At 34.8% G+C, this 23,825-nt stretch overlaps 1 protein-coding gene across 1 annotated transcript in view; it reads left to right on the top strand.

Moving 5' to 3' along the window:
* PKN2 (protein kinase N2) overlaps nt 1-6,307 on the top strand; it is a 130,308-nt gene extending 124,001 nt beyond the window's left edge. The window contains exons 20-22 of the mRNA XM_047870618.1: nt 3,072-3,179; nt 3,552-3,632; nt 3,718-6,307. Of these exons, the coding sequence (XP_047726574.1) occupies nt 3,072-3,179; nt 3,552-3,632; nt 3,718-3,921 (393 nt within the window). The 3' untranslated portion in view covers nt 3,922-6,307. The remainder of the gene's footprint in view (nt 1-3,071; nt 3,180-3,551; nt 3,633-3,717) is intronic.
* Nucleotides 6,308-23,825: the final 17,518 nt, after the last annotated feature.

Here is a 23,825-nt window from a genome sequence, read left to right as displayed (position 1 = left end):
AACTTTGAAAATCATACCTTATATTTCAGTATGCTGTAGTTATTTGTGTTTTATGAATTTAAGACATGGTCATATATAATTGATCATTTCATAGGGAATAACAGAAAGACTAATGAAAAGAATGTACTCTATACCTGTAACAAAAAGTCAGTTATACATTGGTCAAAATAAATGCATTGGTCAAAATAAATTGGGCTTGGGAAAGGGTAAATATTTAGACAAGTAACTGAAAACTGCTTACAGTTTGTTCTTGGGATGATCTTGGGATGAAAAAAAAAATGAGTTTGGTTCACTGTTTTGCAGTTTTCCCAGTACCAAAAACCTTCCTTGTACATTCTAGGCATGAATAAATTAGTAGCTGAATAAATGATTGACCAAATTATTGAATGTCAGAAATGTCTAAAGTTTTACCCTGTATTGTCATATAATGGCACTTATTTCATATAAATAAAGTATTTTAGTCCATCCAAATGACAGCCACTTTGGTATGTTATATTGGAGTGGATATTTAGGAAAGGAGGAAAAGTAGCTAATTAAAATGTTTACCATGTGCCAGGCACTATCCTATTTGCTTTATAAATATTAGCTCATTTAATTTTTCAGCAGCCTTTAATGAGCTCAGTACTAGTCTTAGGCCCATTTTCAGGTGTATAAGTGGAAGCACAAAGAACTTAATAACTTGCTTAAAGTCACAGAGTTCTCATGTGGTGGAGCTGCGATTTTTAACTCTGGCTCTCTGGTTTCCTATCCCTAAACCATTATGCTTTGTTACCTCGGGGTATGGAATCCACCTAACCTTATTTCTATTCTTAAGACCAGTGATTTAGTAAAATTTCTACCTCTATCTAGAAAAGCTGCTATACAGTGTTTTAAGATGGAAAGATGTATTTTATCCCTAATCCACAGTGGTCTTTGCTTTCTAAGAATGCCAGAAGTACTCATAATAAAAAAAAAAAGAAGAAGAAGAAGAAGTACTCATAATAGTTGTTTCTGTAAGCTCTGACCTACTTGAACTTCCCCCCACCCCACACCTTTTTTCAAAGTAATAGTTTTGTTGCTTTGGGTTTTTTTAATGTATTCATTTATGTATGAGATTTAATTAGGTTACCAAAAATTACATGCTTGCTTAAAATTGACTCTCCATATTAGCTCTGACAGGCAAAAAAAGTGAATTTATTGCAGAATACTACAGAATTAAGATCCAGTTGATTCTGCTTCCTCTTCTACAGTGACGGGAAAACTTGGCAATGAGCAAATGAAGAAGCTCCTGTTCTGTATTTTTAAAAAGAGTTTCTAATTGATTAACCTGTTAATTACTAGGATATAAAAGACAGTGGATCCAGCTATTCCTTCACAATTGTTTATTGCAGTTTCCTTTCTCTTTAGCACCTTTGTAAGAGGGTAGTTGGGAAAAGAACTAAACTTAAAACTCATCCGTACTTGATAGTTTTAAATTTACCATTTTAACATTGGTAAGATTTTAGCAATAACTTTTAACTGTGATAAAAGTCAGGTTTGGCTGAAGTTTATGTCTAATTACTCTATTATTACAAAGATTTGAAAACTCACTGGATATATCATGCATTTTCAAATGTGTATTTGTGTTTGTATGGGTTTTGAGGACTGGAAGGACCAGATCCCCCTTCCTGGTGCCAAATGAGAATTGAAGCATCAGAGAAATTTTAAGTAAACTTAGATATTGGAGTTGCACTCTTGACATCTGAACAGACTATTGAATTCTTTTTATATCTGTTTAAAACATACTTGTTAGCATTCCATTGTTCATCCTGTTAATTTATAATCTATTTGCAGAAACAAGGAACTTTAACATCTTAATGAATATGTGGGTATATCGTCACTCTTCAGGGATTTATAAAGTGACATTTTTTAAATACAAAATTGATCAAATAGACAAAAGTGTTTTGTATTACCACTTGAAATTCTGATTGAGAATTCTTGTGAAAAGGAATTTTTCTCTAATTTGCTGCTATCTCAATCCCAGAAAGAAATGATATTATCTCACATAATAGTTACTTCATTTATCTATTTGATTTATTCATTTTGAGTGCGTAAATGAACAAACTAAGGTTTCAGTAAATGAAAAGTGTGAAATTTCCTTACATATGAGCAATAAGATTGGCAGCTCAGCTTTAGGAGGTTGGGTTCTGAATTCATTTTCATAGATTCCTCAAGTCAAAGATTCTTCCCTTTCCATTGATACTGCTTTCTGCTTGGCTCTTATTCATTAATACTTTACAGGAAACAAGCAACCAAATCTAAGTCATCTCAAATTCTGAAATAGTAAGTCATATTTCATAATAACATTTCAATATATTTGAGAGTTATCATTTTGTGCACCAAATTGTTATACTGAATGTAATTTAAATATGTTTTTATGACTTAGGGTCATTCCTGTCAATATGAGCAACATTTTAATAATACTCTGCTAACTGAAATGCCCCTAAGACTTGAATTTTGTTGGCAGCTGCTACTTAGTGCTGTCATTATGCCTGCAGATCTCTAATTGTGTTTTGCTAATTAATTTGCTATTGACTGTGAAATTCAAAGTACATCCATATCAGATGTACAACTCAGATGTACAAACTCTGAGCTTCTCTCTATGGTGACACTTATTACCATATTTACTTTACCCATTTTTTTCTGTCCACAAGATTGAGCTTTTTGAGAAATGTTGATTATCTAAATAATTTTTACTATCTAGTATGCACTCAAAATATTGACTGTCTGGCCAGATAAATGAAAAAGTGAATTAAATAAAATAGAATGGAATTAAATTAAGTGAAAAAATGATATTGTATAATATAACCAAGTTTGTTATTAAAGTCTGTGAAATAAAGATGAAGATTTCAATAAGAGTATATGGTATATCCTCTGTATAATAGATCTGTTGTGTATCTTTTGTGGCTTCTCACAGTCTTTTCTTGTTTGGTGTTTTGGTAAGTTTTTTGTTTGTTTTCCTCACTACTTGGTTCTTGTCTGCACTTTGGATAGGTGATAAGATTTTACAGTATTGAAATTCATTTTGACTTACTCAGAGATTTTTTTTCTAGTCTCCCTTTCCTGGTGATGATGAAGAGGAAGTTTTTGACAGTATTGTAAATGATGAAGTAAGGTATCCAAGGTTCTTATCTACAGAAGCCATATCAATAATGAGAAGGGTAAGAGCTAATGGTTTATAAACTGCTTAAATTTCTTTTATTGAAGGACATTTCCCAGTTGGAACTTTATCTTTTTTTTCTTTTTATTTTTTTTCTTTTTACGGCAGAAAAGGCCTTTATTGTTTGCAACGGGAAATTAAAGAGGAGGGGGACACGACATCTCTGGCTCCAGGGGTGGCTCCCCAGACTTAACTCTTCACCCTCCCGGGAGAACCCAATTAGAACTTTAGAAGTTGTTTTTTAGTTCATAGATGTTGCATGGTTTAGACAAACACATACCAAAAAAAACATCTAAATCTTTGCAAGTTATGAGAATCTTTATCAACGAAGTCACTGGTTTTATTTTAACTTTTATATTTTATATTGTGTTAGCTATTACGAAGAAATCCTGAGCGGCGACTTGGAGCTGGTGAGAAAGATGCAGAGGATGTAAAAAAGCACCCATTTTTCCGGGTAAGTGTGAGAGTTTAAAATTTTTTGTGAAAATAGAAATTAAGTGTAGGAAACTAAACTGGTCATTTTATATTTTGTAATCCAGCTAATTGATTGGAGTGCTCTGATGGACAAAAAAGTAAAGCCGCCATTTGTACCTACCATTAGAGGACGAGAAGATGTTAGTAATTTTGATGATGAATTTACCTCAGAAGCACCTATTTTGACTCCGCCTCGAGAACCAAGGATACTTTCAGAAGAGGAGCAAGAAATGTTCAGAGATTTTGACTACATTGCTGATTGGTGTTAAGTTCCTAGACACTGTGAAACCAAGCAAACTAACTCACAAGAAGACCTCTTAACAATAGCAACCCTTCATTTGCTCTCTGTGCCACCAGTAGCTTCTGAGTTTTTTGTTTAAACACATGAAGATTTCTTTAAAAGTACTATTGTAAAATCTTCTTGAAAGTGGCTTCTTTTAATGTATTTTCAACGTAAATCTGAGCACTGGAAACAGTTTCATGGAGTTTAAGCGGAATGAACATCGGCCATGAAAACCTATCACAAATGAATACTTTTGGATCAATAGTCTATTTAAAAAAAAAAAGAAAAGAAAAAAAAAAAAAACACTCTTCCACGGTCCCTCGCTATGCCTTATGCCTGCCTTAAGTGGAAGGAAGATTAATCATTTCACTTCAATTAGCTATATTTTACAAAAAGAACAAAAGGGTTTGGGATGCTATTACTGTTCACACATAGTAAATCTGTTCGAATAAGGCAAATGCTCTTATTTTTTTAATGAAATTACTATAATATCAAAAAAAAATGTAGTGGTAGTTTGTGCACATTTTTTGGCTTGTTTTTTTAAAAAAAATGAATTGATGTCTTGTTTTATAAATTTTCTATATTTATTAGGAGAAAATTTTTATTGCCTTATCTTTACCAACCATGTAACAGAGCCTCATAGCTTTCCAACAGAGCTACTTGCCAAACAATTTTTTGTTTATTAAACCATGCTGAAGCAAACAGGAACAACTAAACATCAGCATTTACTTAAAATTTTAAGAATGAGGACTTCTGATTAGCCTGAACCAAGATACTGTATTACCTGTATGCATTCCCAAAGTCTAGACACTCGATATATTCAATCATACCTTCTTCCAAAATCAGTGGACTAATTACTCCTTTTTTGATATTCGTTGTACATTTTTCAGCCCTTATTCTTGTATCTACTGTAGAAGGGAACTATATCTGTTAAAACATAGGGATTATCGTTGTATACATGCTGTGAACATGTATATGTGCAAGTTGTAATGTATTCTATGTTGTAGGTTTATTATTTAATTTCACCACTTCATCACTTTTGTACAGTGGCCAAGCAGACACCTCAAACTCCAGCATTTACGTTAAGTGCATTTGTACATTTTAGGCCACTGGATCCAGATTTTATATTGGCAGTTACTGAGGGCAAAAGCAATATATTATAACAGAATGTATAAATATTTTTGATAAAACAGTCTATATTTTATAAAATTATTATAACACTAAAGCTGTACCTCAAAAGTCTCAAAAATAATTTGATCAAATACTTTTTACAACTCTTCAGAGGATCCATTTGTGGCTTTTTTTAATGCTCTTAGAGGAAAGTCTTTTGGCAAGCCATGACTTTTCCACTTGCCTGGAGTTTTTTGGTTTTTTTGTTGTTGTTGTTAGTTTTTGCATCCTTTTCCTCTCGGGTATGACTGCATTATTTTTCTTTAGTTCAATAATAACATCTTTAATTCTGTGCTTAGCATGTTAGGGTCATCATATCTCAGGAATAACAAGTTGTGAACTAACCATACTGAATTAGCCATTTAATCACAGTGATCTCATGTCTTAAAAATTGTTCAAATTTAAATTCTATGAGAAACATAAAAGCACATCGATTTGTAGAAAGTTTATCAATACTTCAGACTTGCTAGGGTGTGCTGGCATGTTTTTGTATACTCTGAGAACAGTTACAATTTTTCCAAGAATTCTTATTTCCTTCCAATTCTATTATTACCCAAGATTCTTTGGGGGAAAATCTTATAGAAAGAGGGAGCAATAAGTTGTTTAAAGTTATTTTAAAATGCCAGTTAATTTCCTTGTTAAAGGACAGGAGAGGATCTTAGCTTAATTGTCTGGCTTTAATTTACACAGTGTTAACACATTAAAAAAAAAAAAAAACACTAAATACTTTTGAGGTACAGTCTGCTCACCTTTCCTGGTTCTCAAATATGCATAGAAAGCAATGTCTAAAATAGGCTTTTAGCATTAAAACCTGACATAGCATTATGTAACTACACAGTGTACAGAAGTTTTGTTTTTTTTTTTAATTGAAGTCAATCACTAAGAAAAAATTAGAGGGCAGGGTATATTCACACAATTAAGCTGAAGAAAGCACTAATATTTTCTGTAGTTTTTAAAAAATATATATATTTTAGTCAGATTTTAAATTTTTAAACTCTATAGAGTGTAAATATATTTTGCTATTACTGTATGTGTAAGTGACTGCTCAAGCACTTTGTAAGGAAATTATTAGTATATTTTAGAATGGTACACTATGCATTGAAATGAAATGTGCCTTTATGTCATTCTAAGGAAAAAGTGTTTTGCAGTCATAAATTACCACAAATGCACAAATTAAAGTATAAATAGATTATAATTTGTAACTTTGGTTTTAAGTATTTTTTCCTTTTGGAAACTTTCTGTTCGTCAAAATGTGTATTAGCTCTACTATATTCAAGATCTCAAAGACTAACTTTGCTTATTAGCCTTCTTGCAAGTGTTTTTGGTCCTGGGGAAGGGCAAAATCTGAGAGCGAACTGTCCACTTCACTGGTAGTAATGGGGAAAGTTTGCATTCTACCTCTGTAAGATCAATAGCATCTTTTATTCAGTGGAGATATATATATATATATATATATATATATATATATATATATATATATATATAAAATGCCTTCTGTGTGCTAGACAATGTGGATAGAAAGTTGAAGAAAAATCAAAATCTTAATAAATGAGGAATAGTATACATTAAAATTCAAGTACCAGTAATTCAGGATACCAGTAGTATCCTTTTGTTTGAGGTAACTTACTTTATTTTTAGGACCTGACCTTTCAGAAAATAGGTAAATGAAAACAATGCTAGTCATTATATAGTCCTCTTATTCAACTATTACAAATGGAATATTTAAGGAATATTAGGAATTATTAGGAATATTTTAAGATAGGTCTGTGCTATCCCTGTAGCACAAACTGAGGTCACAGTGGAAATTGCCATTGTATGTTAACTTGGTGAAAGCTGCATTAGAGATTCAAATCTAACAAAAATTTTACAGGTGTTACTGATCTTTCCAAAGCAACTGAGGGTGAGTATGAAAGACTCAGAGGATCAAATGCCAAATCATGGATCATAATCTTAATTAAAATTCTTATTTTCTAGCTATCTTTTGAGATCTGCTGTATCTCCAAGTGTTGCCCTTATATGTATATAAATATATGTATTTATAAACATATGTATATAAATATATACATATATAAATAGAGATAAGTTCTTAAATAACTTCAAAGTGTCAAAAATCTTGCATGATTTCCACTTCTAGTATCGTGACTAAATAGAAGCTCCCAAGACTGCCAGTAAGACACATAATTTGAGGCACTGCTGGTCTCATGAAAGGTAAGAGTGGTGTCTGGCAACCTCCCACCCCAAAACAAACAGACACACTTGAGCATGGATCTGGACACGCTATAGCTTTAGTACCTAAGAATTAAGGAGGAGTGCCCAAGCACAAGAGTGCGAGTACTCAGAGTTTGGGATTGGAACTTGAGTCCACAGAGTAGGCCAGAGAAGTAGGAAGGTGGAAAGGGTAAAAGCCAGAATGGCAGGGATCTAGCTTTGGAAATGCAAACACTCAGAAGAGGCGAGGTTGCCAAGGATGGATTCCTATAGCAACGCCATTATGAAGATAACAAACCCTGCAATAGCAGTAAGACTTTTGTTCTATGTTTAAATCCTCTAGAGGAGTTCGAGTTCTGATTTGCAGGTCGTTGTTTTTCTACCAGTAGAATCAAATACTTTGTGAATGAAAGTTTCTCCAGAATGGGAACATAGGACTTCCACAAATTAAGGTCAAGTAATACACTGTTAAAGGTCACGCAACACATGAGAAATGGGAAACTACCTTGAATGAGAGCCAACAAAAATAGTAAATTTCTATATCCCCTCCAAAATACTGCAAATATTCAAATTCTCAGATACAAAATATAAAATAGTTATGTACAAAATATTTATATACCTAAAATTACCAGGATAAGCAAGTACAATGAAATTTTAAAGAAATTAACAAACATTTTTAAAATCCAAAAATGAAATAAGTGACTGACCAAATTTGAAACTCAGTGAAGTGTTAACACATTAGACAGCTGAAGAGGCAACTGGAGAACTGAATGATATATCTGAAAAATCAATCTCAAATAGATAAAAAGATAAGGAGATGGAAAATATGAAAAGAAGGTTAAGAGATATGGAAGATGGAGTGGAGACCCAAGAGTAAAGAATGGAAGGGAGGCAGTACTTGCAGAGATAATGGCTGCAAATTCCCCCAGAGATTAAAAATCATCCAGGAGGTAGGATATTCTCCGTAAAGGATAAATATAAATAAAAGTATACATAGAACCATTGTAGTGAAACCACCAAAGACAACATCTTGAAACTACCCAAAGAGAAAGGACTAATAGTCTATAAAAGAAAGACTAACAGCTGACTTTTCAATATTAACAGTGAAAATAGTGGAATATTCTCTTCAGAGCATTGAAAAACCAAATGTCAGCCTGGAATTGTGTAGAAAGTGAAATTAGTTTAAGAATGAAAGCAAGTGAAAGTGTTTTAGTTTTTCTTTTTTTAACGTTTATTTATTTCTGAGAAATAGAGTGCAAGCGGGGGAGGGGAGGAGAGAGAGGGACACAGAATCTGAAGCAGACTCCAGGCTCCGAGCTGTCAGCACGGAGCCTGATGTGGGGCTCGAAACCATGAACCGTAAGATCATGACCTGAGCCGAAGTCAGACGCTTAACCAACTGAACCACCCAGGTACCCCCAAATGAAAGTATTTTTTAAAGGGTTTACTCTTAAAGGAGTCCTACTCTAAAGGAAGTGCTTCAAGAAGAGATGAAAGTGATCCCAGAATAGTGATCTAAAACACAAAAACGCTTAGGAAAAAATAAAATTGTAAACACTTAGGTAAATCGCAATAAATGCAACTCAGTAGAACAGATGATTTGTTTCTTTGTTTTAAGTCAACAGAAATTCTAGACAGTAGTAGTAAAACAGCTGAGATAGGGAAGATCAGAGCTGAAATATTCTGTTGTATCATTGGGGTGTCAAGGGATTAATTAACTTTAGTTAAATATACATTATAAAATGCCAGGGATATTCATGAAAAGAATATAGTGCATATAACATTCAAACCAAGAGAGAGGATTGTAAAAATAATTTCAAATATACCAATAATCACAGTAAATGGAACAAACTTACTATTTAAAAACAAATTTTAAGTTTTATTTATTTTGAGTGTGTGTGTGTGTGTGTGTGTGTGTGTGTGTGCGCGCGCGCGCGCGCGCACATGCGGGGGAGGGGCAGAGAGATAGGGGGAGAAAGAGGATCCCAAGCAGGCCCCTTGGCTGTCAGCGCACAGCCTGACACAGAACTCAAAAACTCGCCAACTGTGAGATCATGACCTGAGCTAAAACCAAGAATTAGACACTTAACCAACTAAGCTACCCAGGTCCCCCCAGAAGTCATCGATTCTTAAAATGAAAGCCTGGCTTTATAATATTAGCAAAAAGATACGTCTAAAATATAAGGGAAGTTGAAAGTAAGAGTATGAGTAAAAATATTCAATGCAAAAACAAAAGTAAAGCTATGGTAGCTCTACTTAATATCAAAACAGATTTTAGACCCATCATGAAAAAATAAGTATCACCAAGAATAGAGTGTTTCTACATAATGACAAAAGATTCAATTCATCAAAAAGATACTAATCATGTGTGTGTATTTAATAAAGTAATCTCTACATAAAGCAAAAATTGTTAGAGCTACTACAAAATACTTATATACCCATCAGGTTGGAAGATTACAACTTTCATTATTGGAAAATAGACTTTTTACAATCAAGAGAGAATGAATAGAACAATAAGCTTGATCCCCACTGAATGTATATAGAATTCTGCATCCAGCAATTAAGAGATTCCACATTCTTTTCCAGATTACATGGAACATCTATAAAAATTGAGCCATAAAAAAAAAATGTAGAAAATAACAAAATATAGTTACACCAATTATATTTTCTAATTGGTTGGAACACGTAGATTTTTAATAGATAAATAGATTTGAAAACCAATATTAAATACCCTTTATTGGCTCACAGAAAGAATCGTAATTAAATGCAGCAAAAGTGATTCTTCCAGGGAAATTTGCAAACTAAGTGCCTATTTAGGAAAGGAGGGTTAGGGGTGCCTGGGTGGCTAAGTTGGTTAAGCATCTGACTTTGGCTCAGGTCATCATCATGTGGTTCTTGTGTTCGAGCCCCGCAACGGACTGTGCTGACAGCTCAGAGCCTGGATGGGGCCTGCTTCAAATTCTGTCGGCCTCTCTGCACCTCCCCCACTCACTCTCTCTTTCTCAAAAAATAAACATTAAAAAAAATTTTTTTTAAAGGAACGTTTTAAAAAACTGATCAAATTGCTCAGCTTCAGAAATCAGAAAAAGGACAACAGAATAACTGAAAGTAAACAATAGAAAAAACAGTAAAATAGAAATAAGCCAAAAGCTTATTCCTTGAAAATGCTAATAGATATAGCTATGAAAAATGAAAGTAGATATAAATGCTATTTATAAATGAAAAATACAAATACAAGCAAAGATTTTTTTAAAAGATGTTATTAACATATGCAAATAAATATGTGAAAATCTGAAAACTCTAAAAATATTAGCTTAAGCTAGTGTGAATAATGTTGCTCTAACATTAATCACTTAAAAGCAGAAATTAAAAGTCCACACACACAAAAAAAAAAATAGGTCCAAAGTGTTTTACAAGTGAACTCTCCCAAACTTTCAAGGAGATTATTTTGACCACATAGAAAGTTTTTTTAAATGTGAAAAAGTTATAGTTCCTAACTCATTCTGTGAGGTCAATATAATCTAGAAAACAAAATATACAAAGAGAGTATGTTACTGGCAAATTTCACTCATGAATACTGATAAAGGATACTAAACAAAATATTACCAAATGTATAAAAAGGGCACAATAAATTGGGCTTATGCTAGTAATGAAAAGATGGCTTAATATTAGAAAAATCTCTGATTATCATTTACCATATTAAAGGGGAAAAAGTAATATATTTAGAAAAAGCTGGTCACTTTTCTGATTTGAAAGGGGTCAGGGGATCCTTAAAATGACAAAGATATCTGTATTAAAACAACAACTGGGTCACCTGGGTGGCTCAGTCAGTTAAGCATCCAACTCTTGATTTTGGCTTAGGTCATGATCTCACAGTTCATGAGATCAAGCCCCGCATCAGGCTCTGTACTGACAGTGCAGAGCCTGCTTGGGATTCTCTCTGTCTCCCTCTCTCTCTGCCCCTCTTGCACTCGCTGACTCTCAAAATAAATAAAATAAACTTGGGGCGCCTGGGTGGCTCAGTCGGTTAAGCGGCCGACTTCAGCCCGGGTCATGATCTCGCGGGTCCGTTAGTTCGAGCCCCACGTCGGGCTCTGTGCTGACAGCTCAGAGCCTGGAGCCTGTTTCAGATTCTGTGTCTCCCTCTCTCTGACCCTCCCCCGTTCATGCTTTGTCTCTCTCTGTCTCAAAAATAAATAAACGTTAAAAAAAATTTTTTTTTAATAAAAATAAATAAATAAATAAATAAAATAAACTTTAAAAAGACAACAAAAATAGACTCAATGCCATCATTTCATATGAGGAAACATTGAAAGTATCCCCTTAAGAATTGAGGACTAGGACTAAGATGCCTGTCATCGCTACTTTTCTACATGGATAGGGATTAAAGAAGGAAACAAAATGCTTACTTGCAGATGATGATTGTCTATCTGAAGAACTCAAAAGACTACAATTTAGTAGCAATCATAGTTTACCCAAGATGCTTGTTGTAAGATGAAAATACAGAAGTCAGTGACGTATGCACCATCATCAAACAACTGGAATACATAATATTTTTAAACCACAACTTTTATGATAGCAACAAAACCAAGTTATCTAGAAATAAGCCTAACAAAAGATGTGCAAGACCTGTAAAAAAAATAGTTTTTCAAAGAAAGATGGTGAATTTAAACCCAAGTAAATCTGTAATTATGTTAAATGTAGTGTACTTAAGATCTGTTTCATTTGCTGTATAAAGTATACCTCAATAAAAAAAAACATAGACTAAAAAAACAAAACTCAGAGACATTAAAGAAGACCTAAGTAAATATAGACATATCTTTTGAAGTGATGTCAGTTCTCAAAAATCCTCTGCAGATTCAATGCAACTCTGGTTAGAATCCCAACAATTTTTTTGTGGAACTTCATAAGCTCATTCTAAAATTTATGTAGAAGAGCAAAAAGTAAAGGATAGAGAAATTCCTGAAGAACAAAGAGGAGAGGGAATTTGCCCTACAAGATAACAAGAATTATAAAGTAGCATTTACTGAGGTATTGGTACATATTACAAATGGAACAATAAAAGAGCCAAGAAACAGACTTAAATATATCTGAAATTTTAATTTACAGAAGGAACAACATAATAATTCAGTGGAGAAAGAAACATGTTTTCTCAGTAGAAGTAGGAAAATTGTGTGCCCATGTGGAAATGAAAAAAGAAACTCAATTTCTTCCTCATAGTGGACACAAATATTTCAAATGAAGTAAAACATAAATGTCAAAAGTAAAACTTTAAAACACTGAAAATATGTGTATAGGAAAACACAAAAATGTAAGAAAAATTGACAAGTTTAACAATCAGAAAGTTAGGAACTTTTTATCAAAAGACATCAAAGTGAAAAGACCGGGCACAAAGTGGAAGCCTATTTACATCACATGGAACAGAGAATAATAGCCACCACATTAAAAATTCCTAGAGCTCAGGAAGGAAACAGTCAAAAAGTTCAAAATATGTGAACATACATTTCACATGGACAATGAACATGCCCACTCTAAACAGTAATCAGAAACTACAAATCAAGACTTTGAGATATAATTTGAACACATTCAATTGATAAAAATTTTAAATTTTGACCTTATTGAGTGGTGGAGATGGAGTGGGACAATGAGATTCCAATAAATTACTGTGAGGAGTATAGAGAAATACAACCACTTGTGAAAAATAATTTGGTATTATCTTGTAAAGTTGGGCATCTGCATACGTTGGTACCTAGCAATTCCACCTAAGTAGTGTATCCTGAAGAAATTCTTTATTCATATGTACCAAGGGTCCATGAACAAGAATGTTCATAACACTGTTTGTAATACCAAAAACTGGAAACAACCCAAATGTTCATCAATGGAAGAGAATGGTTTAATAAAATATTTTATATTTTATAATAAGCAATGTATACTTATACCACGAAATATTATACAGCCATGAATATTAACTGCAGCTGTGGAGAACAGTACAAAAGAACAAAATATATGAAAGAAGCTAATCAAAGAAGACTATATGCAGCATGATCTCATTTTTAAAAGTTTAAGCCAAACCAAACACAAAGGTGATTTTTTTTTTTTCATTTTTAAGCAAGGGAATGTTAAACAAAAATTAAGATAGTGATTCTCTGATGGGGAGGCAAAAGAATATGGTATTAGTGGAATATGTTGATAGGTAGAAATTGTTGGTGTTTTAGGTCTTCAGCTTGGTCAGTCTTCAATATGTTAATAACAGGTAATATACCTCTTTCCCCTATAAGTCCTCCCTTTTCTTCTTTTCCAGCTTAAATTCCCATATCCATCATAATCACATATATCCTCAGCATCCTGTTTCTCTCTTGCTTCTTTGTACAAACCTGTTAAAACCCCCACCGAACCTCTGTGCAATCCATCTCTGGAGTGCAAACAACCATGCTAACTCCTCTGGCTACCATGAAGTGAACCAGTACTGAATTTCCTTAGTCTGGTGGTTCTCAAACTTCACAATGTATCAGAATCACTTGAAGGACTTGTACATGGGTCTCACCGCCTATTTTCTGCTTCGGTAGGTATGGAGTAGGGGGCGTGGTGCTGAGAATTTACATTTCTAGTAAGTTTCCAGGTACTACTGATGCTTCTGGTCTAGCTTATAAAACAAGTGTCATGAATTTTAAAAGATAAAGAAATTTTTAAATCACTTTGATGTCAGTATCTACAATCCAAACAATTTCATAATTATAACATTTATGTTATCAATTATGTATTGTTTACTTGTAGCGGCTCTGTTGCAAAAGTAATAAAAATGACAAGAATGTGGATTTCAGATTGGGTAATGGATAATAGGAGGCAAAGCTATTTACATACTAAGGGAAAGTCCAGGAAATAAACAAAACTTTTCTTAATACCTATCCATTATATGTGATCTGCTTGGAAAATAGCCACATGTTATTCCTACTAAAGTAAGAGAGTTAAAATCTTAAAGGGAATATAATCAGACTAATGTTTTTATGTAATTATAAACTCTAGAGGTTTTTTTTGTTTGTGTTTTTGTTTTTTTTAATGTTTACTTACTCTTGAGAGAAACAGAGTGTAAGCAGGAAGGGGCAGAGAGAGGGAGACACCAAATCTGAAGCAGGCTCCAGGCCCTGAGCTTTCAGCACGGAGTCCGACGCGGGGCTCGAACCCTAGATCTGTGAGATCATGACTTGAGCCAAAGCTGGATGCCTAACCGACTGAGCCACCTAGGCACCCCTGTAATTGTAAACTCTAAAAACACACTACTACTTTTGTGAAGCAGTCGGTGTCAAAAGAAGCCAATGGAAATACACAGTAACACTTCCTTAATTCAGCATTTGAAGTAGTTCACAAATAGTGTAATCTTATGCAATAAACACTTAAAAATTAAGTGAAGAATTACATGTAATCAATTTTCCTTGAAAATTATTTAACTTATAATAGTACAGCCAATTGTGACTGAATGTAGGAAGTTTGAAAAGTTCATTTTCTCACAATGTGTAACCAACTGTAGACACACATTTGCCATTTGTGTCTTCTAACCACAAGTTTAATATATTTTTTACCTTCATTAAAGTCTTATAACAAACAGCTCATCACATTATGAGATACTGGATTGTTTGTTAGCATGGCTTGACATTTTCCCTTTTTTTTTAATGTATTTTTATTGAGACATAGTTGACATGTAACATTATGTAAATTTAAAGTGTACAATATGTTGATTTGATACATTTACATATTGTAATATAATTACCACTGTACCACTAGCATATACCTCTCACTTAACAAATACTTTTAAGGGCCATCCATGTTGTTCCAAATGGCAGGATTTCCTTCTTATGGCTGAATAATATGTCCATATATATGTGTATGTGTATGTATCCACATACACATACACACATACCACATCTTTATTCATCCATTGATGGACACTTAAGATTGTTTTCATATTGGGGTGTCTGGGTGGCTCAAGTCAGTTGAGCACCCGACTTCGGCTCAGGTCACAATCTCACGGTTCATGAGTTCGAGCCCCATGTTGGGCTCAGAGCCTGGAGCCTGCTTCAGATTCTGTGTCTCCCTCTCTCTCTGCCCCTCCCCTGCTCATTCTCTCTCTCTCTCTCTCTCTCTCTCTCTCTCTCAAAAATAAGTAAACATTAAAAAAATTTTTTTAATTGTTTTCATATCTTGACCATTGTAATGCTGCAAATAAACAAGGGAGTGCATATATATATCTCTTTGATATCCTATTTTCATTTCCATTGGATATAAACTTAAGTGATGAAAATCCAAAGAAATTTTAAAGAGCTAACTGGCTTTATTCATGAATCAAGCAGCATTCTCTCTACAAAGTACAGGTGAGCAACGAAGGGCTGCAGAAAAGGAAAGGCTTTTAAAGGCAGGATAAGAAAGTCATAAAGAGAAAAGATGGGTGTGGTCATCTCCCTTTGAGGATAGTTGGGTCTTTATTAGGTGGATTACCTCATCTTCCTTCGAGAGATGGAGAGGGCCCCAATGACATATCAACTTATTGGTGCTGACCAGAAAATTCCCGTCTGATTAAGACTACATTTCTGAGAAAGGTTGAAACTGCAATTAGTATAGGTACTAAGCTCCAGTTTGGTGATACAGCATAGCATAAGAATCTCCATTTGATGCCTGTGTTTTTCTTTTTAACAGTACCCAGGAATGGAATTGTTGGATTTTATGGTAGTTCTAGTTTTAATTTTTTGAGGAACTTCCACACTGTCCCATAATGGCTGAACAATTTACATCTCCACCAACAGTGCATAAGGGCTCCCTTTTCTCCACATCCTTGCCAACACTTGTTATCTCTTGTCTTGGTAAGAGCCATTCATTACAATAAGTGTGAGGTGATATTTCATTGGTTTTTTTGTTTTTGTTTTTGTTTCATAATTTATTTATTTTTTAATTCACATCCAAGTAAGTTAGCATACAGTGCAACAATGATTTCAGGAGTAGATTCCCCTTACCCATTTAGACCACACACAACCCCTCCAGCAACCCTATGTTTGTTCTCTGTATTTGTCCCTTATGTTTTGTTCTCCTCCCTGTTTTTATATTATTTTTGCTTCCCTTCCCTTATGTTCATCTGTAGTCCTCATATGAGTGAAGTTATATGATGTTTGTCTTTCTCTGACTAATTTTGCTTAGCATAATACCCTCTAGTTCCATCCATGTAGTTGCAAATGGCAAGATTTCGTTCTTTTTGATTGCCAACTAATACTCCACTGGAGATATATATATATATATATATATATATATATATATATATGTGCGCCACATCTTCTTTATCAACTCATCCATATCCATCTATGGACATTTGGGCTCTTTCCATACTTTGGCTATTGTTGATAGCACTGCTATAAACATTGGGGTGCATGTGTCCCTTCATGCAGCACACCTGTATCCCTTGGGTAAATACCTAGTAGTGCAATTGCTGGGTTGTAGGGTAGGTCTATTTTTAATTTTTTGAGGAACCTCCATGCTGTTTTCCAGAGTGGCTACACCAGTTTGCATTCCCACCAGCAGTGCAAAAGAGATCCTCTTTCTCCACATCCTCACCAACATCTGTTGTTACCTGAGTTGTCAATCAATGTTAGCCATTCTGACAGGTGTGAGGTGGTATCTCACTGTGGTTTTCATTTGTATTTCCCTGATGATGAGTGATGTTGAGCATTTTTTTCATGTGTCGGTTGGCCATCTGGATGTCTTCTTTGGAGAAGTGTCTTTTCATGTCTTTTGCCCATTTCTTCACTGGATTATGTGTTTTTTGGGTGTTGAGTTTGATAAGTTCTTTATAGATTTTGGATACTAATCCTTTATCTGATATGTCATTTGCAAATTTCTTCTTCCATTCCGTCAGTTTCCTTGTAGTTTTGCTGATTGTTTCCTTTGCTGGGCAGAAGCTTTTTATTTTGATGAGGTCCCAGTAGTTCATTTTTGCTTTTGTTTCCCTTGCCTCCAGAGACGTGTTGAGTAAGAAGTTGCTGCAGCCAAGATCAAAGAGGTTTTTACCTGCTTTCTCCTCGAGGATTTTGATGGCTTCATGTCCTACATTTAGGTCTTTCATCCATTTTGAGTTTATTTTTGTGCATGGTGTAAGAAAGTGGTCCAGGTTCAATTTTCTGCATGTTGCTGTCCAGTTTTTCCAGCACCATTGGCTGAAGAGACTGTCTGTTTTCCATTGGATATTCTTTCCTGCTTTGTCAAAGAATAGTTGGCCATACGTTTGTGGGTCCATTTCTGGGTTCTCTATTCTGTTCCATTGATTTGAGTGTCTGTTTTGTGCCAGTACCATACCGTCTTGATGATTACAGCTTTGTAATACATCTTGAAGTCCAGGATTGTGATGCCTCCAGCTTTGGTTTTCTTTTTCAAGATTGCTTGGCTCTTTGGGGTCTTTTGTGGTTCCATAGAAATTTTAGGATTGTTTGTTCTAGCTCTGTGAAGAATGCTGGTGTTATTTTGATAGGGATTGTGATATCTCATTGTTTTGATATACATGTCTATTTGGTTACTCTGCCAATTTTTTTAAGTTTATGTATTTTGAGAGAAAGAGCACAAGCAGGGGAAGGGCAGAAAAAGAGAATCCCCAGCAGGCTCCAAATTGGCTGTGCAGATCCTAATGCAAAGCTCAATCCCCAGTGCAGAGCCTGATGCAGAGCTCAATCTCACCAACCATGAGACCGTGACCTGAGCCGAAACCAAGAGTTGGACACTTAGCCAACTGAGCCACCCAGACGCCCTACTCTGCCCAGTTTTTAATCGAATATATGGTTTATATACAAATATAACTAATAATATGGTTTGCAAATATTTTCTCCCGTTCTGTAAGCTACCTATTTATTTTGCTGTGCTGGAATTTTTAGTTTGATTGTTGATTTTGGCTTTTATTGCTTGTGCTTTGGTGTCACATCTAAAAAAATAATTCCCAGAGACAAATGTCAAGGAGCTTTTCCTTACATTTTCTTCTAGAAGTTTTACAGTATCAGATATTAAGTCTTTAATCCATTTCAGGTTAATGTTTGCGAGAGATACAGGATAAGGGTCTAGGTTCACTTTTCTGCATGTGATTGTCCAGTTTTCCTAGTGCCATTTATTGAAGAGCCTGTCCCTATTGAGTGTTCTTGGCTTTTTTGTCAAATATTGGTTGACTGCAAGCGCAGAGGTTTACTTCTGGGCTCTCCATTCTGTTCCATTGGTCTTTGTGTTGTTTTTTTGCTTGTTTGTTTGTTTGTTTAATGGTAGTACCATACTATTTTAATCACTAAAGCTTTGAAGGTGTATACAGTTGACCCTTGAACAATGCCTATTTGAACTATGTGGGTCCACTTAATATGCGGAGTTTTTTTAAATAAACACAGAATAGTACTATACATGTATTTTCTCTTATTATTTTCTTAACATTTTGTTTAGCTTATTTTATTGTAAGAATTCAGTACATAACACACCATTCAAAATAGGTGTTAATCAACTGTTTATGCTATCAGTAAGGCTTCCAGTCAACAGGTTATTAGCAATTAATAACTTTTGGGGAAGCCAAAAGTTATGTGTGGAGCGCAGGGGTCAGCACCCTTAACCCTGCTTGAGTTCAAGGGTCAACTATAGTTTGAGATGAGGAAGTGTGACACCTCTGGTTTTGTTCTTTCTCAAGAAGACTTTGGCTTTTTGGAGTCTTGTGGTTCCATATAAATTTTAGGATTGGTATTTCTATTTCTGTGAAATATCCCATTGGAAATTGATAGGGATTGCATTGAATCTATAGATGGCTTTAGGTAATGTGGACATTTTAACAAGAGTAATTCTTTCAATCCATGAACATAGGATATCTTTCCTTTTGTATGTGTCTTCCTCAATTTCTTTCATGAAAATCTTGTAGTTTTCATTGCAAATATCTTTTACCCCCTTTGTTAAATTTATGCCTAAATATTTTATTGTTTTTTGATGCTGTTGTGAATGGGATGGTTTTTTATTTCAGATCTCTCATTGTTAGTGAATAGAAATACAGCTGATTTCTGTATGTTGATTTTATATCTTGCAACCTTACTGAGTTCATTGATTAGTTCTGACAGTTTTTTGGTTGACCCTTTAGCATTTTCTTTATATAAGATCACATTATCTGCAAATAACAATTTTACTTGTATCTTTCCAACTTGGATGCCTTTTTTATTTCTTGTCTGATGTTTTCTTGTTCTAATTTTGATGCTTGTTGATGTTGTTGTAGCCCTATTTCTTTATACACTAGAGACACATACTGTCTATGTCAAAGGAGTCAAGTGTCCTCCATCTTTGGAGCACATTGCTGTGTTTCATGTGTAGGTTTAAGTGATGGGGTTACATTTAGGAACTTTCTTGTACACTGGCCCACCAAAAAAATGTGTGTGTGCATGTATTTATTGATATATAGATATAGATAGATATAGATATATCTCAAATCTTTAAGTACTAGAATCACGTAGCACAGTGAGATGTACTTATGAAAAGCATGCAAAATTGACACCAGCCAAAGGACCGTAAAAATGGCTTCTTATGCTCTCTCTGAAAGATAGAATCATGAAGAGGTGAAATAAGGGAGGAAGAGAGGGAAGAAGGGAGGACATACTTAGAGGCAAAATTAGTTTTAAAATTTAAGTTATCTTTCTTGTGTGTGTATGCATGCCAAGTAGGTATAGTTACATTTGTATAAATTAAATACCTGCTTGGTATTTTATAGTAATATTAATAATGTAATTTATAAAAATAGCCCTTCTCCCTTCAAATAGTCAGCATTGTGTATTTCCTGATCATGAACACGCATAAGCGGAAAACCAGAAGTCCAAAATATCAAGATCACCACCTTGGTTCCAGGCCTAATAGGGCAGTTTTTAAACTGTCAACAAAGGGATCACTATATTTTATTTGAAAATATATGAAAATTTAAATGTCTCATGCCAATGAGAACAAGGTGGATAGATCAATGATCTTAAAAAAAATCCAATCTTCAGGTGATTGTCAACATAGTTGCTAATTTCTGTTTTCTTTTTAGTTGTTTATGCAAAATCATCACACATGCAAATTTCCTTGTCCTAATGTACAGATTCACATTTTAGATTCTCAGTGGAATCCAGTTCAATGTTTTGACATTTACAGCATTATGTTGACTTGTAGTATTTGCCTCCTTGTACTTTTACATTTCGATGAGCACTTTTGAGTCTTTGGTTTATTTCTTGTGAAATGTGGACATAATGCAACACAATAAAAATAATGAAAAAATGCAAATGAACCAAAACTAATATGCAAATGACATGAAAATACCTTATTGCCTTATCCAAGGCAATCTGTGCTAGTGTGCATGTTTAAGAATTAACAAAAGAATTGGATTTCTATGGAAATAACCACTTTTACCTTTTATAAATTTGAAATTATATTTAAAAAAATAATCACATTAATTATTCTCTGACCACCAAACTGCTTGTAAACCACTTGTAGACTTCTAGAGATTTCTAGCAATCTAAATAGTGTAAGAGAGTTGTGGCTTTATTGCTCATCTGGAATCCTGAACTCATCAAGTCCAGGGCTCTTTAGGATAAAGTAAATAAATTGCAATCCAATTTCTAAGGGACCCTTGATGCCTCCTTGGTACCCGCTCTTTCTTTACCTAACTACTCCCTTGAGTTTGTCATAGTCTAATTAGGATAGGTAGCAAATTAAGCCATTCAGTATTGTGAGTATTGGCATATTATGAAGTTAACAGAGATTCATAGTGTGGTCCTCAGCTTTGCTGGTTCAGAGATATTTATCAGCTCACAGAATGATTGGACTCTGAGTTAGAATAGAGTTAGTTAGAATACTCTGTTGCTGCGTGTAACAGAGATGCAAAAGAGCAATGACTTGAATAAAGGAGAGGCTGGTGTGGCTGCATTTATCACAAGGTTATCCTTGTGACTCGGACTCCTTTTAGCTTACTGCTCTGCCATTTCTAGGTTCCTTAGTCTTCGTGGTCCAAGACGGTTCACAGCACATTTGCATTATAGTCATTAGAAGGAGGGGAAAAGGAAGGGGAGCACACCCTTTTCCTTACTGGGATGACTCAAGTTGTTTATATCACTTGTTCCATTTACCTAAAATTAGCTGCAAGAATGACTGACATACATTTTAACTGGTGCACATATGTATGTGTTCTGTTTCTAGGGAGGAGAAGATATACTAGGTGCAGTATCTGTGTCTTCTCTGCATAACTACTGTACATTCTTCTGGTTTCTAGATGCTCATGTAACCCCCCAGGCTCTGTTCTAAGATCCTCCCCTTTTTTGTTGATACAATCCTCTACCCCAGGATTCGAAGTACAATTCATATGTCACTAACTCTGAAATCATATTTCCAGTCCCAACTCTTCCAGGAAACTTGAGGACATAGCCAATTGCCTGTGTGACCTTTCCACATTTACACATGGATGGCCTAGCGACAGATCAAATTTAAGATGGTTAACACAGTGTTGACTCCTCCTTCCCACCTTTGCTCTATTATCACTCCAGTTCAAGCTGTTACCATCCTTCCCATTGGCTTCTTTTTACCATCTTGTCTCCCAGCTTTCACCTTTGTCTACCTAAAGTCTGTTGCCCCTTATAGCAGACAGAGCTCTCTTTTAAACATGCAAACCCTCCAGATCCTCCAAATTGGTGTCTCAATTCTTTCATTATAAAATATCCACCCTTTACCCCGGCTCACAAGGCACAATGTGGTCCAAACTAACTTTCAATCTTACCTCATTTAATTTTGGCCATATCACTCCCCTCATGCCAAAACGAATTCCTTTCTAGCCTGTAAACATACTAAGATCTTTTCTACCTTAAGGCCTTTTCACTAACTGTTCTCTGTTCCTGAAATGCTATTTCTCCTAATTCTTGCATAGCTATATTTTCAAATTCAGGCTTCAGCTTGAATGTCACCTCTTCAGATTGATAAGCACTCTAATTTATTACTCTGAAAATGCATAAATAAAAGAATCAAGCATCCATTCTGTCTTTTCTATACCATTCTATATTTCAGGGTAAACAAATAGTTGATAGGGGGAGAGTTCTTTTTTTTTTGTATAGAAGAGTCATAGCTAATAAATGAAACAAATTTGGAATTAGAATATTGGCTTTTTGCAGCTCCTATTGAAATAATGGATCTTAGCAACAATGTATGAACTTTGATCCTAATTTGGGAAGGAATATGATAATTTTGAGACCAAATGAGGAGCCATAAGTATGGACTGCATATCATGATAATTGGGTATGATAATTTTGTGGTTATGTATGGGTTTTGGGGTGCATTTGTTTAAGTAAAGTCTACCCCAATGTGGGGCTTCAACTCATGACCCCAAGATCAAGAATTTCATGCTCCACCAACTGAGCCAGCCAGGCACCACAAGGTTATGTGCTTTTCTGAAATTCCCTATCAATAGATACTGAACTCTTTATGGATGGAATGATAAGATATCTGTCATTTGCTTTAAAAACACTTGAGCAAAAAAAGAAAAAAAGAGGCAGAGTAGATAAAACAAGCATTGGGTAATGTTACTAATTGGCAAAGCTAGGTAATGGATACATGGGAAGCAGAAGAAAGAATTTACAAATTCTGTTTTGAATATGTTTGAAAGTTTTCATAATAAAAGGTTTTTAAAAACACCTCAAAGGGTCCTTTTCCTATCAACTATTTAAAAGTAACTACAGGGGCGCCTGGGTGGCTCAGTCGGTTAAACATCTGACTTCGGCTCAGGTCATGATCTCATGGTCCGTGAGTTCCAGCCCCGCGTCGGGCTCTGTGCTGATGGCTCAGAGCCTGGAGCCTGTTTCAGATTCTGTGTCTCCCTCTCTCTCTGACCCTCCCCCTTTCATGCTCTATCTCTCTCTGTCTCAAAAATAAATAAACGTTTAAAAAAATTTTTTTTTAAGTAACTATATATTCGGTCACTATCATATTTTAGTTCTTTGCTTTGTCCTTAGAGTGATCCAATTTTTTTCTTATTTATTTATTTATTTGTTTATTTATTTATTTATTCATTTATTTATTTATCTATTTATTTATTTCTCCATCTAGAATGAGAGCACAGGCCTTGCCTTGTTCAACACTATATGCCCAGCATGCAAAATACTTCCAGATACTACTGGTTGGTGTATACTGTTTGTGGAATGAATGAGTTAAATGTGGAACTGAAAAAGGTAATTTTAGATCAACTAAAATAGAATCCTTTTACACAGCATTTAGTTGTCATATACTGCTTGCTATTAAATCATGATAATGAAAACAAAATAGGTTTGGGGCACCTGGCCATCAGTTAAGTGTCTGACTTCAGCTCAGGTAATGATCTCATGGGTCTTGGGTTCAAGACCCGGATCTTGGGTTCGAGCCCCACATCAGGCTCTGTGCTGCAGTTCAGAGCCTGGAGCCTGCTTCAGATTCTGTGTCTCCCTCTCTCTCTGCCCCTCCCCCACTCATGTTCTGTCTCTCTCAAAA

This window comes from Prionailurus viverrinus, chromosome C1 (genome assembly GCF_022837055.1).
Source record: "Prionailurus viverrinus isolate Anna chromosome C1, UM_Priviv_1.0, whole genome shotgun sequence".
NCBI classification, from domain to species: Eukaryota; Metazoa; Chordata; class Mammalia; order Carnivora; family Felidae; genus Prionailurus; species Prionailurus viverrinus.
The sequence above is the reverse complement of the archived record's forward strand: the minus strand, read 5'-3'. Positions and strand labels throughout refer to the sequence as shown.